The 18464-nt window shown below is 36.7% G+C and overlaps 1 protein-coding gene across 1 annotated transcript in view; it reads right to left on the reverse strand.

The window, feature by feature from the left end:
• Positions 1 to 17341: 17341 nt before the first annotated feature.
• Positions 17342 to 18464, reverse strand: part of LRRCC1 (leucine rich repeat and coiled-coil centrosomal protein 1) — a 35004-nt gene continuing 33881 nt past the window's right edge. Inside the window, exon 19 of the mRNA XM_082674738.1 lies at positions 17342 to 18099. Within this exon, the coding sequence (XP_082530864.1) occupies positions 17977 to 18099 (123 nt within the window). The 3' untranslated portion in view covers positions 17342 to 17976. The remainder of the gene's footprint in view (positions 18100 to 18464) is intronic.

Below are 18464 nucleotides of genomic sequence, written 5' to 3' on the forward strand. Positions count from 1 at the left end.
ATTTTGTTCACTGATGGTGGCGTACTGATTTTCAAATGCATGAGCCTATCAGTTGGAAGTGATAGGTTGGAACTTCCAACTCTCAGGTCTCCTTTGAGCTAAGAAACTTCATCAAACGGCCGCTTACATCAGCTTTATTACTCCCTTGTTTAATCTGTTCTAAGTTAATGAAGATAAAATTTGGCTTTCTGTTTTTCCTTCCAAATCTTACAACACACAAACATCTATCTTATGCATTTTCAAGATTAAAAAAATTAGGTAAACACATATGTTTCAAGGATTATTAATCGTCACATTATGACAAACAACATTATTTTTTACCTACCTATAACCTGCATGGTATAGTAATAATATGATAGATAACCCAAAGACCTTGACTTCAGAAGTGTGTACCCTGTAAGCAGAAACGGGAAATGAAGATTACATTCAAACACCTATAGAAATATAATTCACACACATTAAAGAGATTTTAAATTTTATTTAGTGACTTATACTCTACCTTATTGCCCTATCAAGGCAGCTTACCGAAAGAGGGAAGCTTACATTCAGAAGGCAGCTTACATTCAAAAATATGGCATGATATTAAAAGAAACAAATAGTTGCTTCTAAATCTTCTTGAAGAGTCAGACTGAAAATTCGAATTCTCATCTTCATTAAGTTAAAACTTACGATTTGATGTTGGGGTTTGAACTTCAACCACACATATTCAAATGTAAGAACAAGAGATCCAAGTTTGTTGTAACAAAAATAAACTCAACTAATATACACTAGAAGCTTCTATTTACTAACACCTGAACAGTCCTCTGACTGCTCTTGTGTATAAAAAGGGAAGGTAAATATGGTCAAACATTTACAGAAACTGTATGTCACTTAGACCTTCCTGAAAAATCAAGTTGCTCAGCAACTCTCCCACTGGAAACACTGTTGATAACACTGTTTTTTTGAAATTTCAGTAAGGTAAAAGTGTTTATCACTAAACTACCAAAGCAAGATGACTGCCGTGCAAATAATAAGCCATAGCATAAAGACCTCCTATTCACAATACATTGCCCTAATTAAGACACAAACTTAAAAATCATACGCTCTGATACAAACCCTTTGGTAACTAATACCCTGTGTCAGCCTAGAGTTGACAATTTTTGAATTTATCACCGAGAGAGTAATTCTAAGTCAAAAGTGGTTTTATCAAAAGAATTTCTCACCAGTGAATGGTCCCCACATCATTCAATTCCTTGTGTAGTGTCACATCTATTCCCTGGAATGAAAAAATAAAGCACTCTAAAATAAATCCCTCAAGATAATGATTATAGGTACCCTAGAATTATCTAATGTTAATAAATGTACCATCCTATCTTGCTCTACTGTAATTGACTATTTTATTTATAAAAATACCTATTTATTTAATTATATGTGTGCCATTTATAAAAATTAAGGAATTTATTCAGCAAAAATTAAATTCAGACTCTCAGTGGATATCTCCCAACTAAGTCATGTTAGCCATACACATTACAAAATGAAATAATACATGCTTTTAGAATCTCTGAAAAAAAAATGTTTTGTAAACTGGAAAAAAAAACTACCTTTGGTATCTTTCCTCAGTCAGTAGATCATCCAACAATCTATCTGTCTTTTGTAATTGTGTGATATGCATATTACTAGTGTTAACAGAATGACTGTAGCTGATACATGGTAAATCTTTTGTTATTTTAATACTTTCATGATTAATTTAATGTGGATTAGGCAAAAATTAAAAATAAACATGACCAAAACATTAAACTAGTGATTTCATTTATGTTATTTAAGTTGTGGCTAAAAGAGATATTTAATTTTTAAAAGTAAGTCCATTTTTGGAAAACTGATAAGAAACTAATAGTTTGGGTAGTGTGAAACCCCAAAATCATGAAGGTGAAATTAACGATGTTATGCCAATTTTTATATGGTCAGTTTATTCAATGATCATAATCAGTTGAACTTTGGTAAACACTTATCTTTTAACTGACAGGAAGAAAACAATTTAGAAAACTTAAACTACTCTTGTAGTTTTTAGCCAATTATGCATCGCAAAGAATTTCCTCTCCAAGTTCAGAATTGTTATGTGGGTTTTATCAGTAAAGAGAGCAACTAGACAGATTTCATAAGATCAGTAATGTTTACAAAATAGTAGGTGATACCTGCCAGCATTGTTAACACTGAGTAGGAGGGAGAGTCCAGGATTTGAAAGTATAAACTAGTGTTCTCTTCACCACTGTCCAGAAGAAAATATCTTTCAGTCAAGAAGCCCCTCCCCACAAAGGTTTAAGGATAATGGAAAGAAGTGGTATAGACCAATCTTCAAAGTCTCCCACTGTGCCCTTACTCTCAGGGGACCACATCCTAAGAAAACAGACTCTAAAATCAAGACAGGTACATTACCAACAAATATAGCAGTATGTATATGGAAGTGAAAAACTGGGGAACAAAAATAAGATAATCCATTGAAAGTTGCGGCAGCTATGAGAACAGCCTACTGCAAGGTGGGAGGTGGTTGGGAAGCATATAACCATCAAGTGAGTCAAGAGTAATTATCTACTGTGGGCAGTACTGCCAGACAGTAGTCAAAATCCTAGAAAGATATTGACAATTCTTATGATATTGAACTAGACTCCAAATTCTCAAGATTATAAGAACAACCATTTCCTTAGATTTAAGTAAAAGGTATTCCAAGAATTTGATAAAATGGAAAATAAAAATCCAACCTCAATTATAAATCACATTCTTACTTAGATCCATGTGTATATAAGCAGACTACAGCTTATATACTTCTTGAAGGAAGTATAAGAAAAAATTCAGTTTACTTACAGATGTAACAACTATACTTCTAAATTCCTTTCCAAAACCTGGTAGGAGTCATGGTGGAAAACTGTACAGCAGCCCCTGGAAATGAGTGTTTTGATTTGGTGAGACTCAGGTTAAGACCCACAGACTGATCACCCTATATAATTTCCTCTAAGTATGTATATCAAACCAAAGAGAGTGGCCACGTGGGAAGGATGCTTACCCTTTCTTTAAAGCCTGAACATATCCTCAGCTAGATCCTGAGGTAAGGGTTGAGGGTGGGGATTGGTTCTAGCTTTTGTTTCATAAGTTCTAATAAATAGACGTTTGTTTCTTTTGCTTTGTAGGTGGCTGTATGCCTGATTCAATAGACCTCTCAAAGAGTGATAATGGGGTAAGAGATTTGGTAGGGAGCTCTAGAAAGGACAAGGTTTGAGCTATCTGATGGGAAGCAATTGGGTCAGACTGTTGACTTAGACCCAAGCTGTGCCACTGATGGTGGGAATAAGAGCATGACTGAGCTGTAATGAAAGAACTCAATCAGAATCTAGGCACCCTAAAACAGCTGTCTTAAATTTATGTACTCCCGAGGAGACACTTGGACAAAAGCAGTGGTTACATTCACTTAACATAATTGAGTCAATTATATTAATAAAATGTGTTTAGCTGGTCATATCTCCTTTGATCACTGTGATTCAAGCCATGTACATTAGGTGTAAGCAGCAATACCATCTCTCCAGAGGAAGTAAAAAATAGATAACTGAGGACCACCTTTGGTATTTCCACTCTATCTCCTTTCAATCCTCCAGTATGGCCAGCTGATAAATCATAAATCAGATGGAATATCAAGATTTCTTGATAAAAGTCTACCAATTGAATTAAGCAATCACAACTTTGGCAATGTTGCTCTCCCACCCCTATAAAATCTGGATTCACCTACTATTTGTCACAGATTTATTTACTGGGACTTTCAATGATGAGGTCAACCTAAGGACATTACTATCATCAACTGCATTGATGATATTTAAATGTTAGTAGGATTTAATGAAGCAAGATATCAACTTCTTATTCACTAACATCTCAACAAAAAGGAGAAGGGATAAATTGTTATCCCTCCAAAAAACTTAGGGTCTTGCCATGTAAGTGAACATACTGGAATTCCAATGGATGAGAGAAGGTAGAATATCTTTCCTAATTATACTCCAGAATATTAAACTGAAACCTCTATCCTAACATCCCAACCTTGACGGAGCCAGCAGCCTTGAGACAGCATATCTTGGCCTTGGGAATTTGATGTGCTGTATGTACTAGTTAAGCTGGAAGTCTAGTAAATTTGAGTTGAGGTACTTTTTTTTTTTTTTTTTTTTTTGCAGTACGTGGGCCTCTCACTGTTGTGGCCTCTCCCATTGTGGAGCACAGGCTCCGGACGCGCAGGCTCAGCGGCTATAGCTCACGGGCCCAGCCGCTCTGCGGCATGTGGGATCTTCCCAGACCGGGGCACGAACCCATGTCCCCTGCATCGGCAGGCGGACTCTCAACCACTGCCCCACCAGGGAAGCCCAAGCTGAGGTACTTTTAAATCAAGATTTTGGATTCAGGAATAAGCTTCAGTTGTAATCAACCCTTCTTAGGTCAGGTCCCATGACCCAGAAAGTCAAATAATTTTTTAAACCTCTAACATCTTTTCAATCATCTTTAGACAAAAGGCACACACACACACACACACACACACACAGCATGTGTCAATACAGAGCCCATTTCTGTATCACACAACGGCCTAAACTGCCTGTTATGAATTGAGGGCTCTTAGCTCTTCCTTCTCACAGATAATAAGCCTAGTACTCTAGCAGCTAGTAGAAATGGTATAATCAAGATTAGATAAATGGTAATAACTAGACAAGCTTGATGGAGCATGTGCTACCTTAGTGCACACTAAGGATTCCAAAATCTTCCTGAAGTGTCCCTTCATATTATATCATCTATTTTAAGAAATTGGGATCAACCACATGCTGAGCTCATCATCAGGCAAAAAACTTGATGATTTATGAATGGGGCTGACTGATATTTGGCTGAACAATATCTATGGATCACAGTTGATTTGTATCCTCACTTTTACCTATCCACGCAATATTAAGGAACTACTCTTTCCTCCAGGAGGTTGAAGTAGACAAAAGTCTCCTTGATAATTAGCTTGACAGTGACTACTGTGGACAGGGGACTTTTAACGGGAAAGAAGTGCACATGGCCATCTACCACCAACAGTATGGTCAGAGGTGAAATATCAAGTATCTAATCGTTCAGAGAAGAAATCCAGGCTGGTGTGGCCATCAAAGCCATTCTTTAACATTGACATACACATCATAGGGGGTACATATTAGTAGAGACTTACTATAAGTGAGTTTATAAATATTATTTATAATTAATGGCCACCAGAAATTATCAACTTATTACTCGCCATATTGAATGAGTTGAGAACTATTCTTTCCTTCTCTCTTTTCTGAAAGAGTATGGCTATGGACTGATTTTATTTATTTTTAAAATATTTTACAGAATTCACTGGCAAAGTTGTCTGAACCTGAGCTTTTCTTTGTAGGAATTCATTTTACTTATTATAGGTTTATTCAGATATTCTATTTTTTCTTGAGTCAGTTTTGGTAATTTGTATCTTTTCAAAAATTTGTTCAACTAAGTCATCTAATTTGTCAGCATAAAGTTGTTAATCATATTTCTTATAATCCTTTTTAGCATCTTTAGAGTCTGTAATGCTGACCCTTCTTCATTCTTGATTTTAGAAAATTTTATTCTCTCTTCTTTATTGCCCAGAGTTGTTAAAAGTGCATCATTTTTTGAAAATATTTTCAAAGAACCAACTTTTGGTTTGATTGCTAGTTTCTCTATTGCTTTTTTTTTGTTTCTTTTCTATTTGATTGATTTCTGCTCTGAGATTTAATATTTTTATCCTTGGGGTTAAGTGGATCTTCTTTTTCTGGTTTCTTTTCTTTCTTTCTTTTCTTTCTTTCTTTTTTTTTTTTTTTTGGCTGCATTGGGTCTTCGTTGCTGCATGGCGGCTTTCTCTAGCTGTGGCGAGCAGGGACTACTCTTCGTTGCAGTGTGTGGGCTACTCATTGTGACGGCTTGTTGCAGAGTACATGCTCTAGGCACAGGGGCTTCGGTAGTTGTGGTGTGCGGGCTCTAGGGCATGCAGGCTTCAGTAGTTGTGGCGCGCGGGCTCAGTACTCGTGGCACACGGGCTTAGTTGCTCCGCAGCATGTGGGAATCTTCCCGGACCAGGGATCAAACCCGTGTTCCCTGCATTGGCAGGTGGATTCTTAAACACTGTGCCACCAGGGAAGTCCCTTTCTGATTTCTTAAAAAGGAAACTTAAATTACTGATTTGAAACCTTTCCTTCTTTCTAACATAGGCATTTAAATCTATAAATTTCTCTCTAAACATTGTTTTGCTGCATCCCATAATGTTTTCCATGTTCTATTTTCATTTTCATCCAATTCAAAATATTTTCTACACTTTGTGATTTTTTTTATTGAGATATATTTGATTTACAATATTATATGTTTCAGGTGTACAACATAGTAATTAATTTTTAAAAAGGTATTATATTCCATTTATAGTTATTATAAAATATTGGCTATATTCCCTATGTTGTATAATATATTCTTATAGTTTATTTTATATATAGTAGTTTGTATCTCTAATCCTCTACTCTTATCTTATCTACCCCCCTTTCCTCTCCCCACTGGTTACCACTAGTTTGTTTCTATAACTGTGAGTCTGTTTCTATTATGTTATATTCCCTAAGTTTGTTTTATTTTTAGATTCCATATATGTGATACCATAGCAATATTTGACTTCCTCTGCCTAACATTTCACTAAGCCTAATACGCACCAGGTCCATTCATGTTATTAAAAATGTCAAAATTTCATTCTTTTTTATGGCTGAGTAGTATTCCATAGTAAATATATTCCATATTGTCTTTATCCATTCATCTAGTGATGGACACTTAAGTTGCTCCCCTATTTTGGCTATTGTAAATAATGCTGCTATCAACATTGGAGTGTATGTATCTTTTAAATTAGTGTTTTCATTTTCTTTGGATATATACCCAGGAGTGGAATTGCTGGATCATATGGTAGTTTTATTTTTAGTTTTTTTAAAGTATGTATTTATTTTTTATTTATTTATTTTGGCCATGCTAGGTCTTAGTTGTGGCATGTGAGCTCTTAGTTGTGGCATGTGGATTTCTTAGTTGCAGCATGTGGACTCTTAGTTGCAGGATGCATGTGGGATATGGTTCCCCAACCAGGGACCCCTGCATTGAGAGCGCAGAGTATTACCCACTGGCCCACCAGGGAAGTCCCTATTTTTAGTTTTTTGAGAAACCTCCAAACTGATTTCCACAGTGGCTACACCAATTTACAGTCCCATCAACAGTGTACATGGGTTCCCTTTTCTCTACATCCTTGCCAATATTTATTATTTGTGATCTTTTTGATGATAGTTTATTCTGGCAGGTGTGAGGTGATATCTCATTGTAGTTTTGATTTGCATTTCTCTGATGATTATTGATGTTGAACATCTTTTCATGTACCTGTTGGCCATCTGTATGTCTTCTTTGGAAAAATGTCTATTCAAATCCTCTGCCCATTTTCTAATCAATGGTTTGGCTGGTTGTTTGTTTGATATCAAGTTGTATGAGCTGTTTATATATTTTGGATATTAACCCCTTATTGGTCATATCACTTACAAATATTTTCTCCCATTCAGTAGGTTGTCTTTTCATTTTGTCGATGGTTTCCTTTGCTGTGCAAAACCATTTACATTTAGCTAGGTTCTATTCACTAAATTTTGCTTTTGTTTACTTTACCTTAGGAAACAGATCAAAACAAAAATATTGCTATGATATATGTCAAAGAGTGTTCTGCCTATGTTTTCCTCTAGGAATTTTATGGTATCTGGTCTTACATTTTGGTCTTTAATCCATTTTGAGTTCAGTTTTGTATGAGAAAATATTCTAATTTCATTCTTTTACATGTAGCTATGATATATGTCAAAGAGTGTTCTGCCTATGTTTTCCTCTAGGAGTTTTATGGTATCTGGTCTGATATTTAGGTCTTTAATCCATTTTGAGTTCATTTTTGTATGAGAAAATGTTCTAATTTCATTCTTTTACATGTAGCTGTCAAGTTTTCCCAGCACGACTGACTGAAGAGATTGTCTTTTCACCATTGTATGTTCTTGCCTCCTTTGTTGTAGATTAATTGACCATAAGTGTGAGAGTTTATTTCTGGGTTCTCTAATCTGTTCCATTGATCTATGTGTCTATTTTCTGGGCTAGTACCATACTGTTTTGATTATTGTAGCTTTGTAGTATAGTCTGAAGTCAGGGAGCATGATTCCTCCAGCTCTGTTCTTATTCCTTAAGATTGTTTTGCCTATTCAGGGGCTTTTGTGTTTTCATACAAAATTTTAGATTATTTGTTCTAGTTCTGTGAAAAATGCTGTTGGTATTTTGATAGGTGTTGCATTGAATCCGTAGATTGCCTTGGGCAGTATGGTCATTTTAACAATATTAATTCTTCCAATCCATGAACATGGTTTATCTTTCCATCTGTTTTTGTTGTTTTCAGTTTCCTTCATTAGTGTCTTATAATTTTCTGAGTACAGTTCTTTTTACCTTTTTAGGTAAGTTTATTTGTAGGTATTTTATTCTTTTTGAAGCAATGGTAAATATTGCTTCCTTAATTTCTCCTACTGATTGCTTGCTTTTAGTGTATAGAAATGGAACCAATTTCTGTATATTAATTTTGTGTCCTGCAACTTTAACAAATTCATTGTGGAGCTCTAGTAGTTTTTTGGAGGCATCTTAAGGAATTCTATAGCATAATGTCTGCACAAAGTGACAGTTTTATTTCTCCCTTTCCAATTTGGATTCCCTTTATTTCTTTTTCTTGTCTGACTTCCATGGCTAGGACTTCAATACTATGTTGAATAAAAGTGAAAGTGGTGAAAGTGGGCATCCTTGTCTTGTTCCTGACCTTAGAGGAAATGCTTTCAGTTTTTCACTGTTGAGTATGATGTTAGCTGTGAGCTTATCACATATAGCCTTTATTAATTATACTGAGGTATGTTCCTTCTATGCCTAATTTCTGGAGAGTTTTTGTTATAAAAAATGTTGAATTTTATCAAAAGCTTTTTCTACATCTTTTAAATCATCATATGGTTTTATCTTACAGTTTGTTATTGTGGTTTGTCCCATTGATTGATTTGTGGATATTGATAATCTTTGCATCCCTGGGAAAAATCCCACTTGATCATGGTGTATGATCCTTTCAAAATATTGTTGGATTTACTTTGCTAATATTTTCTTGAGTATTTTTGCATCTATGTTCATCAGGGATATCGGGCTGTAATTTTCTTTTTTGTGATATCTTTGTCTGGTTTTGGTATCAGTGTGACACTGGTCTCATAGAATGAGTTTGGAAGCATTTGTTTCTCTGTAATTTTTTTGAATAGTTTGAGAAGGATAGGTGTTAGCCCTTGTCTAAATGTTTGGTAGAAGTCACCGGTGAAGCCATCTGGTCTTGGACTTCTGTTTGTTGGGAGTTTTAAAATTCCTGATTCAATTTCATTACTGGTAATTGGTCTGTTCCTATTTTCTAATTCTTCTTGGTTCAGTCTTGGGAGATTGTACACTTCTAAGAATTTGTCCATTTCCTCTAGTTGTCCATTTTGTTGGCATATTGTTGTTAATAATAGTCTCTTATGATCCTTTGTATTTCTGTGGTGTTGGTTGTAACTTCTCCTTTTTCATTTCTGATTTTATTGATTTGGGCCCTCTCTCTTTTTTTCATGATGGCTAGAAGTTTATCAATTTTGTTTATCTTTTCAAAGAATCAGCTTTAAGTTTCATTGATCTTCTCTATTTTTTTAGTCTCTGTTTCATTTAGTTCTGTTCTAATCTTTATGCATTCTTTCCTTCTACTAACTTTGGATTTTGTTTGTTCTTCTATTTCTAGATCCTTTAAGTGTAAGGTTAGTTTGTTTATTTGAGATTTTTCTTGTTTCCTTGGGTAAGCTTTTATCACTATACACTTGTCTTTTAGATCTGCTCTTACTGCAACCCATAGCTTTTGGATCATTGTGTTTTCATTTTCATCTTTCAGACATTTTTTTGATTTCCTCTTTGATGCCTTCAGTGATCTATTGGTTGTTTGATAGCATATTATTTAGCCTCCACATGTTTGTGTTTTTTGCAGGGTTTTTTTTCTTGTAGTTAATTCCTAGTCTCATAGCATTTTGGTTGGAAAATGTGCTTGATATGGTTTCAGTTTTCTTAAATTTACCAAGGCTTGTTTTGTGGTCTAGCATGTGGTCCATCCTGGAGAATGTTCTATGTGCCTTTGAAAAGAATGTGTATTCTGCTGCTTTTAGATGGAATGTTCCATGTATATCTATTAAGTTCTTCTGATCTAATGTGTCCTCTAAGGCCAGTATTTCCTTATTGATTTTCTATCTGGGTGATCTGTCCCTTGATGTAAGCAGAGTTTTAAGTCCCCTACTATTATTGTGTTACTGTCAATTTCTCCCTTTATGTTAGTTAATGTTTGCCTTATGTATTTAGGTTCTCCTGTGTTGGGTGCATATGTATTTACAGTTGTCATATCTTCTTGGATTGATCCCTTCATCATTAAGTAATGTTCTTCTTTGTTTCTTATAACAGTCTGTTTTAAAGTCCATTTTCTCTGATATTTGTATTGCTACTCCAGCTTTCTTTTGATTCCCATTTGCATGGAATAATTTCTTCCATGCCCTCACTTTCAGTCTATGTGTCTTTAGATCTGAAGTGAGTCTCTGGTAAGCAACATATATATGGGTCTCATTTTGTATTCATTCAACCACTCTATGTCTTTTGATTGGAGCATTTAGTCCATTTACTTTTAAAGTAATTATTGATATGTATGTTCTTATTGCCATTTTGTGAATTGTTGTGGGATTATTTTTGTGGGGTTTTTGTTGTTGTTCCTTTTGTCTTCTTTTGTTCTATTCTCTTGTGATTTGGTGTCTATCTTGAGTGTTATACCTGGATTTCTTTCCTTTTTGTGTGTGTGTTATCTATTATAGATTTTTTGTTTTCCTTGTTGCTTTTAATATTCTCTCTTTATCTTTAATTTTTCCATTTTAATTACAATGTGTCTTGGTGTTGTTCCTCTTTGGGTTAATATTGTTTGGGACTCTCCATGCTTCCTGGACTTTGATGTCTATTTCCTTTCCTAGGTTAGGACATTTTTTAGCTATTATGTCTTCAAATATGTTCTCAGTCCCTTTCTCTCTCTCTTCTCCTTCTGGAACCCCAATAATGCAAATGTTAGTAGACTTGATGTTGTCCCAAAGGTCTCTTAAACTGTCTTCATTTCTTCTCATTCTTTTTTTTGTTTGGCGTCAGTGATTTCCATTACCTTGTCTTCCAGCTTGCTGATCCTTTCCTCTGTATAATTTAGTCTACTGTTGATTTCATCTAGTGTATTTTTTATTTCAGTTATTGTAGTCTTGGTCTTTGTTTGGTTGTTATTTGTATTTTCTAACACTTTGTTGTTAAATACTTCTAACTTCTCAATCTGTGCATCCACTCTTCTACTGAGTTCTTTGATCATCTTTACAATTGTTACCCTGAACTCTTTCCCAAGTAGATTGCCTATCTCTATTTCACTTCTTTTTCTGGGGTTTTATCTTGTTCCTTCTTTTGGAACATGTTCCTCTGTCACTTTGTTTTGCCTAACTTGCTGTTTTTATTTCTATGTATTTGGTAGTTTGGTTACATTTTCCAGCCTTGCAGCAGTAGCCTTTTGTAGGAGATGTAGCTATGCATCCCAGCAGTGCACTCCACTCTTGTCACAAGAGCTATATGCTCTAGGGGTGCCCCCTATGTGGGCTGCTTGGGTCTTTCTGTGGTGGTGGGCTGACTACTGTGGGAAGTCTGGTAGGCCTGGCTGGTCCCTGGTCCAGTTGGTTGCCAGGCCCTCCTTGTTTGGAGGCTGCTGACCATTGGTTTTTGAGGCTGTGTCATGAGGTAGCTGGTGGTGGAACCCCAGACGGCTAGTACTCGCTCACTGATGGGCTGTCAGCTTCCAGGAGATCTCAGGGTTGGTTCCTGCCCAGTGGTGGGTGAAGCCATGTCCTGGAGCTAGTGATGACCTACCCATAGGCAGAGCGATGTCCTGAGTTCTGCCTGCAGGGCCCAGGGTGTCCCAGAGCTGTTATTGGATGGGAGTGGTTCCTGACACCCCTGGGTGTGGGGTCTGGGGTATTCTGAAGCTTGGGTTGGCCTGCTGGTGGGCAGGCCCAGGGCCCAGCCAGTCCCAGGGCTGGGGCTGGGCTGTTGGTGGGTGGGCTGGGTCCACAGGCTGTGGGGCTGCAGTTGTCCTGGGGCTGGTGTCTGCCCTCTGGTCTGCGAGACTGATCCCAAGGCTAGAGCAGGCTCATGGGTAAGTGAGGCCAGGGATTCTGGGGCTGGTGCCTGCCCACTGGTACGTGGATCTGGATACGAGTGTCTCTGGTTGCAGGGCCCTGGGGTCCCAGGTCTAGGCCTGCACACTGGTGTGTGGGGACAAATTCCTTGGCCCTCTGGTGGCAGGGTCATGTCCAGGGGAGGCTGTGGGCTCAGTGAGTCTTAAGGCAGCTTCTATGCTGGTGTGTGTGTGCAGGGGGCTTTGTCCCTGCTTACTGAGTTGTCCCAGTGTTGGTGACTATAGACTGGTGCATGGGGGCAGGGCTGGGTCCTGAGGCTTATGAGCTAGAGGGAAGATTCCAAGTTGGCGCTTGCCAGCACCAGTGTCCATGTGGTAGAATGAGCTCCCTCAAATGGCTGCCCCAGTGTCTATGTCTCTAGGGTGAGCTCAGTTGCCTCCTGCCTTTCTAGTAAACTCTCTAACATAAGTAGGTTAGGTCTCACCCAGGCTCCTTTCAAACCACTGCTTTTGCACTGGGTCCCAGAGTGTGTGAGATTTTGTGCATGCCCTTTAAGAGTGCAGTCCTTTTATGTTTCTCAACCTTGGAGAAGTGGCCCTCTGTAGGAGATGTCCTATGCATCCCAGCAGTGTACTCCCCTCTTGTCACCCAATGGCTAGGGACCAGCTGGTCCCAGGATAGTGTCTGGCCTGCATTTGTGGACTCTGTCTGCAGCCTGTAGGACTTTAGTTTTCTTGCTTCTGGTGTCTGCCCCCTGGTGGTTGAAGCTGGTCTGGTCTAGAGACTTGTGCAGGCTTCTAAGCAGGAGGGGCTGGTGCCTGCCCCCAAGGGGCTGTAGTTGGTCTTGGTCCTCTGGTGGGCAGGGCCATGTCTAGGGGCGTGTCTAGAGGTGTCTGTGGGCTCAGCAAGTCTTTAGGAGCCTGTCTGCTGATGGGTGGGGCTGTGTCCCCACTCAGTTTGTTTGGCCTGAGGCATTCCAGCACTAGAGCCTACAGGTTGTTGGGTGGGGCCAGGTCTTGGTGCTAATGACCCAAGCAAGATGTCTCCCTCCAGTGAGAGTTCATATAGAACTTGTTTTGTGGTCTTTTTGTGAACGCTCCCCCATATCTCTGCCATCAGTGCCTATGTCCCCATGGTGGGCAAGAGCTGCCCTCCACCTCTCCAGGAGATGCTTCAAGACCGGCAGGTAGGTCTGGCCCAGGCACCTATCAAATTACTGCTTTTGCCCTTGGTCCTGGTATGCATGAGATTTTGTGTGCCCTGTAGGAGTGAAGTCTCTATTTCCCCCAATCCTGTGGAGCTCCTGCAATTAAGCCCCGCTGGCCTTCAAAACTGAATGCTCTGGGAACTCCTCTTCACAGTGCTGGAACCCCAGGCTGGGGCTCAGAACTCTCATTCCTGTGGGAGAACCTCTGTAATATAATTATTCTCCAGTTTGTGGATCACCCACGCAGGGGGGATGAGATTTTATATTATGAGTCTGCCAGTCTCATTGTGGTTCCTTCTTTATGTCTTTAGCTATAGAGGATATGTTCTGGTAGGTTTCAGTCTTTTTAAATGATATTTTCTGGTAGGTTTCAGTCTTTTTAAATGATGGTTGTTCTGCAGATTTTTGTTATTTTTGTGTGCTCCTGAGAGGAGGTGAGCTTAGGGTCCTTTTACTCTGCCATCTTGGCTGCTGTCCCTCTGTACCTTTCTAGTAAGATTTTAAATGAAGAAGTGTGAGTTTTCCAACTTTTTCAAGATTGATAGTCTAGGTCCCTTGAATTTCTGTATGAATTTTAGAGACCATGTTGTCAATTTACGCAAATAAGCTAGCCGAGATTTTGGTAGGGATTGCATTTAATCTGTAGATGAATTTGGGGAGAATTACCACCTTAAGTCTTCCAATCCATGAATATTGTCTTCTTTGTTTCCTTTCAACCATGTTTTGTAGTTTTCAGAGTATGAGATTTGCACTTCTTTTGTTAAATTTATACCTAAGAATTTTATTCTTTTTGATTCTATTGCCTATGGAGTTCTTTCTTTTTATTTTAAACCACTGTATTAAGGTATGATTGACATTCAAAAGCTGTACATAGTCTGTACAATTTGATGAGTGGGAGTAAGTATAAACTCATGAAACTATCACCATCATTAAGGCCATAAACATATTCAACAACTTCCAGAGTTTCCTCCCACCCTTATTATTATTATCATTTTCTTGTGCTCATTCCTGATTTTAGTAATTTGAGCCCTTTTATCCTGAATTAATTTAGCTCAAGGTTTATTTTGTAGATTTTTCAAAGTCAAAATTTTAGGTGCACTGATTGTGTTGCTTTTCTATTTTCATTAATTTCTGCTCTAATTTTTATTTCCTTCAGTCTGTCTGCTTTGGCTTTAGTTTGCTCCACTTTTCCCAGTATTTATAGGTGAAAGGTTAGGATATTAATTTCAGGTTTTTCTTCTTTTTTAATGGAGTTGCTTGCAGATAAAAATTTCCTTCTGACAACTACTTTAGTTACATTTCATAAATTTTGTTATTCTTTTCATTTCCATTCACCTCAAAGAATTTTTCTAATTTCCCTTGTGATTTCTTCTTTGATCCAGTACTTATTTAGGAGTGTGTTTAATTTCCACATAATTGTAAATTCCCCAAATTTGTTATTCCTTCCTAATTTCAGTTTGCTGTGGTCACAGAGCATACTTTGTGTGATTTCAATACTTCTAAATCCATTGAGGCTTGCTTTCTGACCTTCCATCTAATCTATACTGCAGAACGTTCCATGTGCACTTCAGAAGAATGTAAAGATTCTGCTGTTGTTGAAAGCATCCTGCAGATGTCTGTTAGGCCTAGTTGGTTTACCGTGTCGTTGAAGTCTTCTGTTCTCTTGTTGATCTCATGCCTCATTGTTCTATCCATTATTGAAAGTGAAGTATTGAATTTTCTGTTACTGTTGAATTACCTTTTTCTCCCTTCAAGCCTGTCAGTTTTGCTTCATGAATTTTGGGAATATGCCAGTAGGTACATCCATGTTAATAATTATTATACATTCCTGATAAATTGACATTTTATCATCTTTCCTACTAGTACATTTTTGTTTCAAAGTCTATTTTGTCTGATATTAGTATAGCCACTCCATCTTTCTTATGGTTGCTATTTACATATCTTTTTCTGTTCTTTTACTTTCAACCTATTTGCATATTTGAAAGTGTCTTGTAGGCAACACACAGCTGGATCTTGTTTTCTTGTCTATTTTTGTCTTTTGGATTATTTAATCCAGTCACACAACATAATTATTGATGTAGTTGAATTATACATGAGTTGAACTTATTTCTGCCATTTTTTGTTTTCTAAATATCTTGTCTTTTTTATTGCATTTAATAATTGCTTTATACTTTATTGCTCTACTTCTGCTTCTTTTGTATTACACAAATATTTTCTAGTATAACATTTTAATTCTATTTTTTAGTTATTTATTTTGAGTTACTTCCTTAATGGCTTCACAAGGGCTTATACCTACCTTATCAGAATATACAACAGATTTATACTAACCCAGTTTCAATGAAATATAGAATCTTCTATATAGCTCTATTCTCTTCCTCTTTTTGTGCTTTCTGTTATACATGTTACATCAATTTTATAATTGCAACTGTTTTTATAGTTGTTTTATATAACTTAAAGTCTAAGAAGAGCAAATATATATAGTTACATTTTCATATTTATTACTGGTGTCACTTGTTCCTATGATTTCAAGTTACTGTCTCCTGTTACTTCCTTGCTTCCGTACAGCTTTGCTTTCACCCACCTTTGTGCTGATATTGAGAAATATTACATTTTGTTTTACTCCCAATAATACAATTATACACATTGTTTTACATATTTGCTTTTTTAATCAGCTAAGGGATGAAAGGAAAAGAAATATGTATTTATATTCTTTTATAATTACCTTTACTGGTGTTTTTTTCTTCTCATGTGTATTCAAATTACTCTCTAGGGTCACCTTCTGAAAGGATCTGAAGCCTTAAGAACTTCCTTCAGCCTTTGTTGTAAGGTGGGTCTGGTAGGAACACATTTTCTGTTACCTGGGAATGACTTTATTTTGGTTTCATGTTTAAAAGATAGTTTTGTGGGATATAAGATTCTTAGCTAATTTTTTTTGAGTACTCTGTCAGCCCACTGCTTCTAGTCTCATTTGTTTTGCATTTATTCTGAGGGATAATATTGTTGGATGTAGAATTCTTTTTTTTTGTTTGTTTGGTTTTTTTTGCGGTACATGGGCCTCTCACTGTTGTGGCCTCTCCCATTGCAGAGCACAGGCTCCGGACGCGCAGGCTCAGCGGCCATGGCTCACGGGCCCAGCTGCTCCGTGGGGGATCTTCCCGGACCGGGGCACGAACCCGTGTCCCCTGCATCGGCAGGCGGACTCTCAACCACTGCGCCACCAGGGGAGCCCTGGATGTAGAATTCTTGATTTACTGTTCCTTTTCTTCCTGTACCTAAAATATGTCTTTCACTGACTTCTGGTCTCCATTATTTCTGATGAGAAGTCAACTGTTAGTTATATTGTTTCTTTATATGAAATAAATCATATTTTCTCACTGCTTTCAAGATTTTCCCAACAGTTTGACTCTTAAGTGTCTAGGTGTGGTTCTCTTTGTGCTTATCCTGGGTTTTACTGAAGTTCTTGAATCTGTAGGTTAATCTTTTTCATCAAATTTAGTAAGTTTTCAGCTATTATTTTCCCCAATATTTCTTATGTCCTCCCCTCCTCCACAGACTCCCATTACATATATTGACATGCTTGATGTCCCACGGATTTCAGTATAAATCTTGCCTATAACAAAATGGGGCCCTCTCTTTACATTTTTTCTGATTCCATTTAATTTTCAAAACTTAGTTCACTGGCTATTAGTTAAGAATTAGGTATTATATTCTTTCAGAAATAGTAAGGAGAATAGTATTTACATCTTTGTTCTGAATACAGAGGAACATAAGAGATGACAAAAGTGAAATAGTAATAAGTGAACTGATATGAAATGGAAGAAAACCGTTTCCAGTTACAAAATAAGAATTCTCTTCATAAATAGTAACTAAAAAGGAAAAATGAGAGAATGACAGTGGAAGTGTTCCTCTTGAGACAATGTTTATAAAACCTTAAATGTAATCTTTAATGAAAAAGTCATATGCATTATATAAAAAGGGGTCATTATGAGGGATGTGGAGATACTTACATATGCATTCTTAAAAATACCACATCCCTTATACAGATTTAAAATATTTTTTAGCTACATTTATGAGCCTTTCAAAAGAATGGCGCTATGTCAACTAAAGGACAACCAATAAATATAATTAGTTCTTCATCAACACAGTAAGGTTAACAACAATATTAAAATACTTTCCCTCATAGGCAAATGTGTAATTAGCAAACAATGTACAGCACAGAAACAAGAAAAAGTGTTTTAAGTTTAGTTATTTTGGTAGGTTTTTCTAATACACATAATTGTCAACAACTTATTATAAAAAACCCTACATATACAATTAATAAATACTTGATCAAGTCTTTTAAAATATAATCAGAATGAAATGTGTAGAAAAAGACATTTCAAAGTCATAGCAGTTACTACTATCACAATATTTAATCATTTTTACAATAGGTCTGCTGGTTCATTTCAATTCAATCCATTCTCAGAACCATCACATTTCTTGCTGAATTTGATTTAGAGCAAAAGCAAGTTGCTTAATTTTTATTTCCATTGCTTTTTTGTTCTTGCATGTTTCTTCCAGAAGTCCACGCATTTCTTCTTCAACTTGATGAACCTAAATCAACATATAAATTTTATAACATTTACATTTCTTAATGAAAATGTATTTTAAAAAATGCAAAAAAGTGAAAAATTTATTCTTATACATTTTGTATTTTGTGATGTCCATTTAAAGCAGAGGTTAATAAAATGTTAACTTGTTCAAATACTAATAGGGAAAATGTTATACTGTATACAAAGTACTTACATGTGTATTATCCATTTATTTCTTATAGGTTCTTGTGATTAACACATGGTAATTTATTTTAACTCTATTTTATAATTTAGAAAACTTGTTCAAGTTGTGTAGCTTCTCAGGAGCATATTTGGATGATACCCAGTCTTCTGACTTAATCTTTCCACTGTCCTGTGCTGATTATG

Source organism: Grampus griseus (genome assembly GCF_964374135.1).
Source record: "Grampus griseus genome assembly, chromosome: 17".
NCBI lineage: Eukaryota > Metazoa > Chordata > Mammalia > Artiodactyla > Delphinidae > Grampus > Grampus griseus.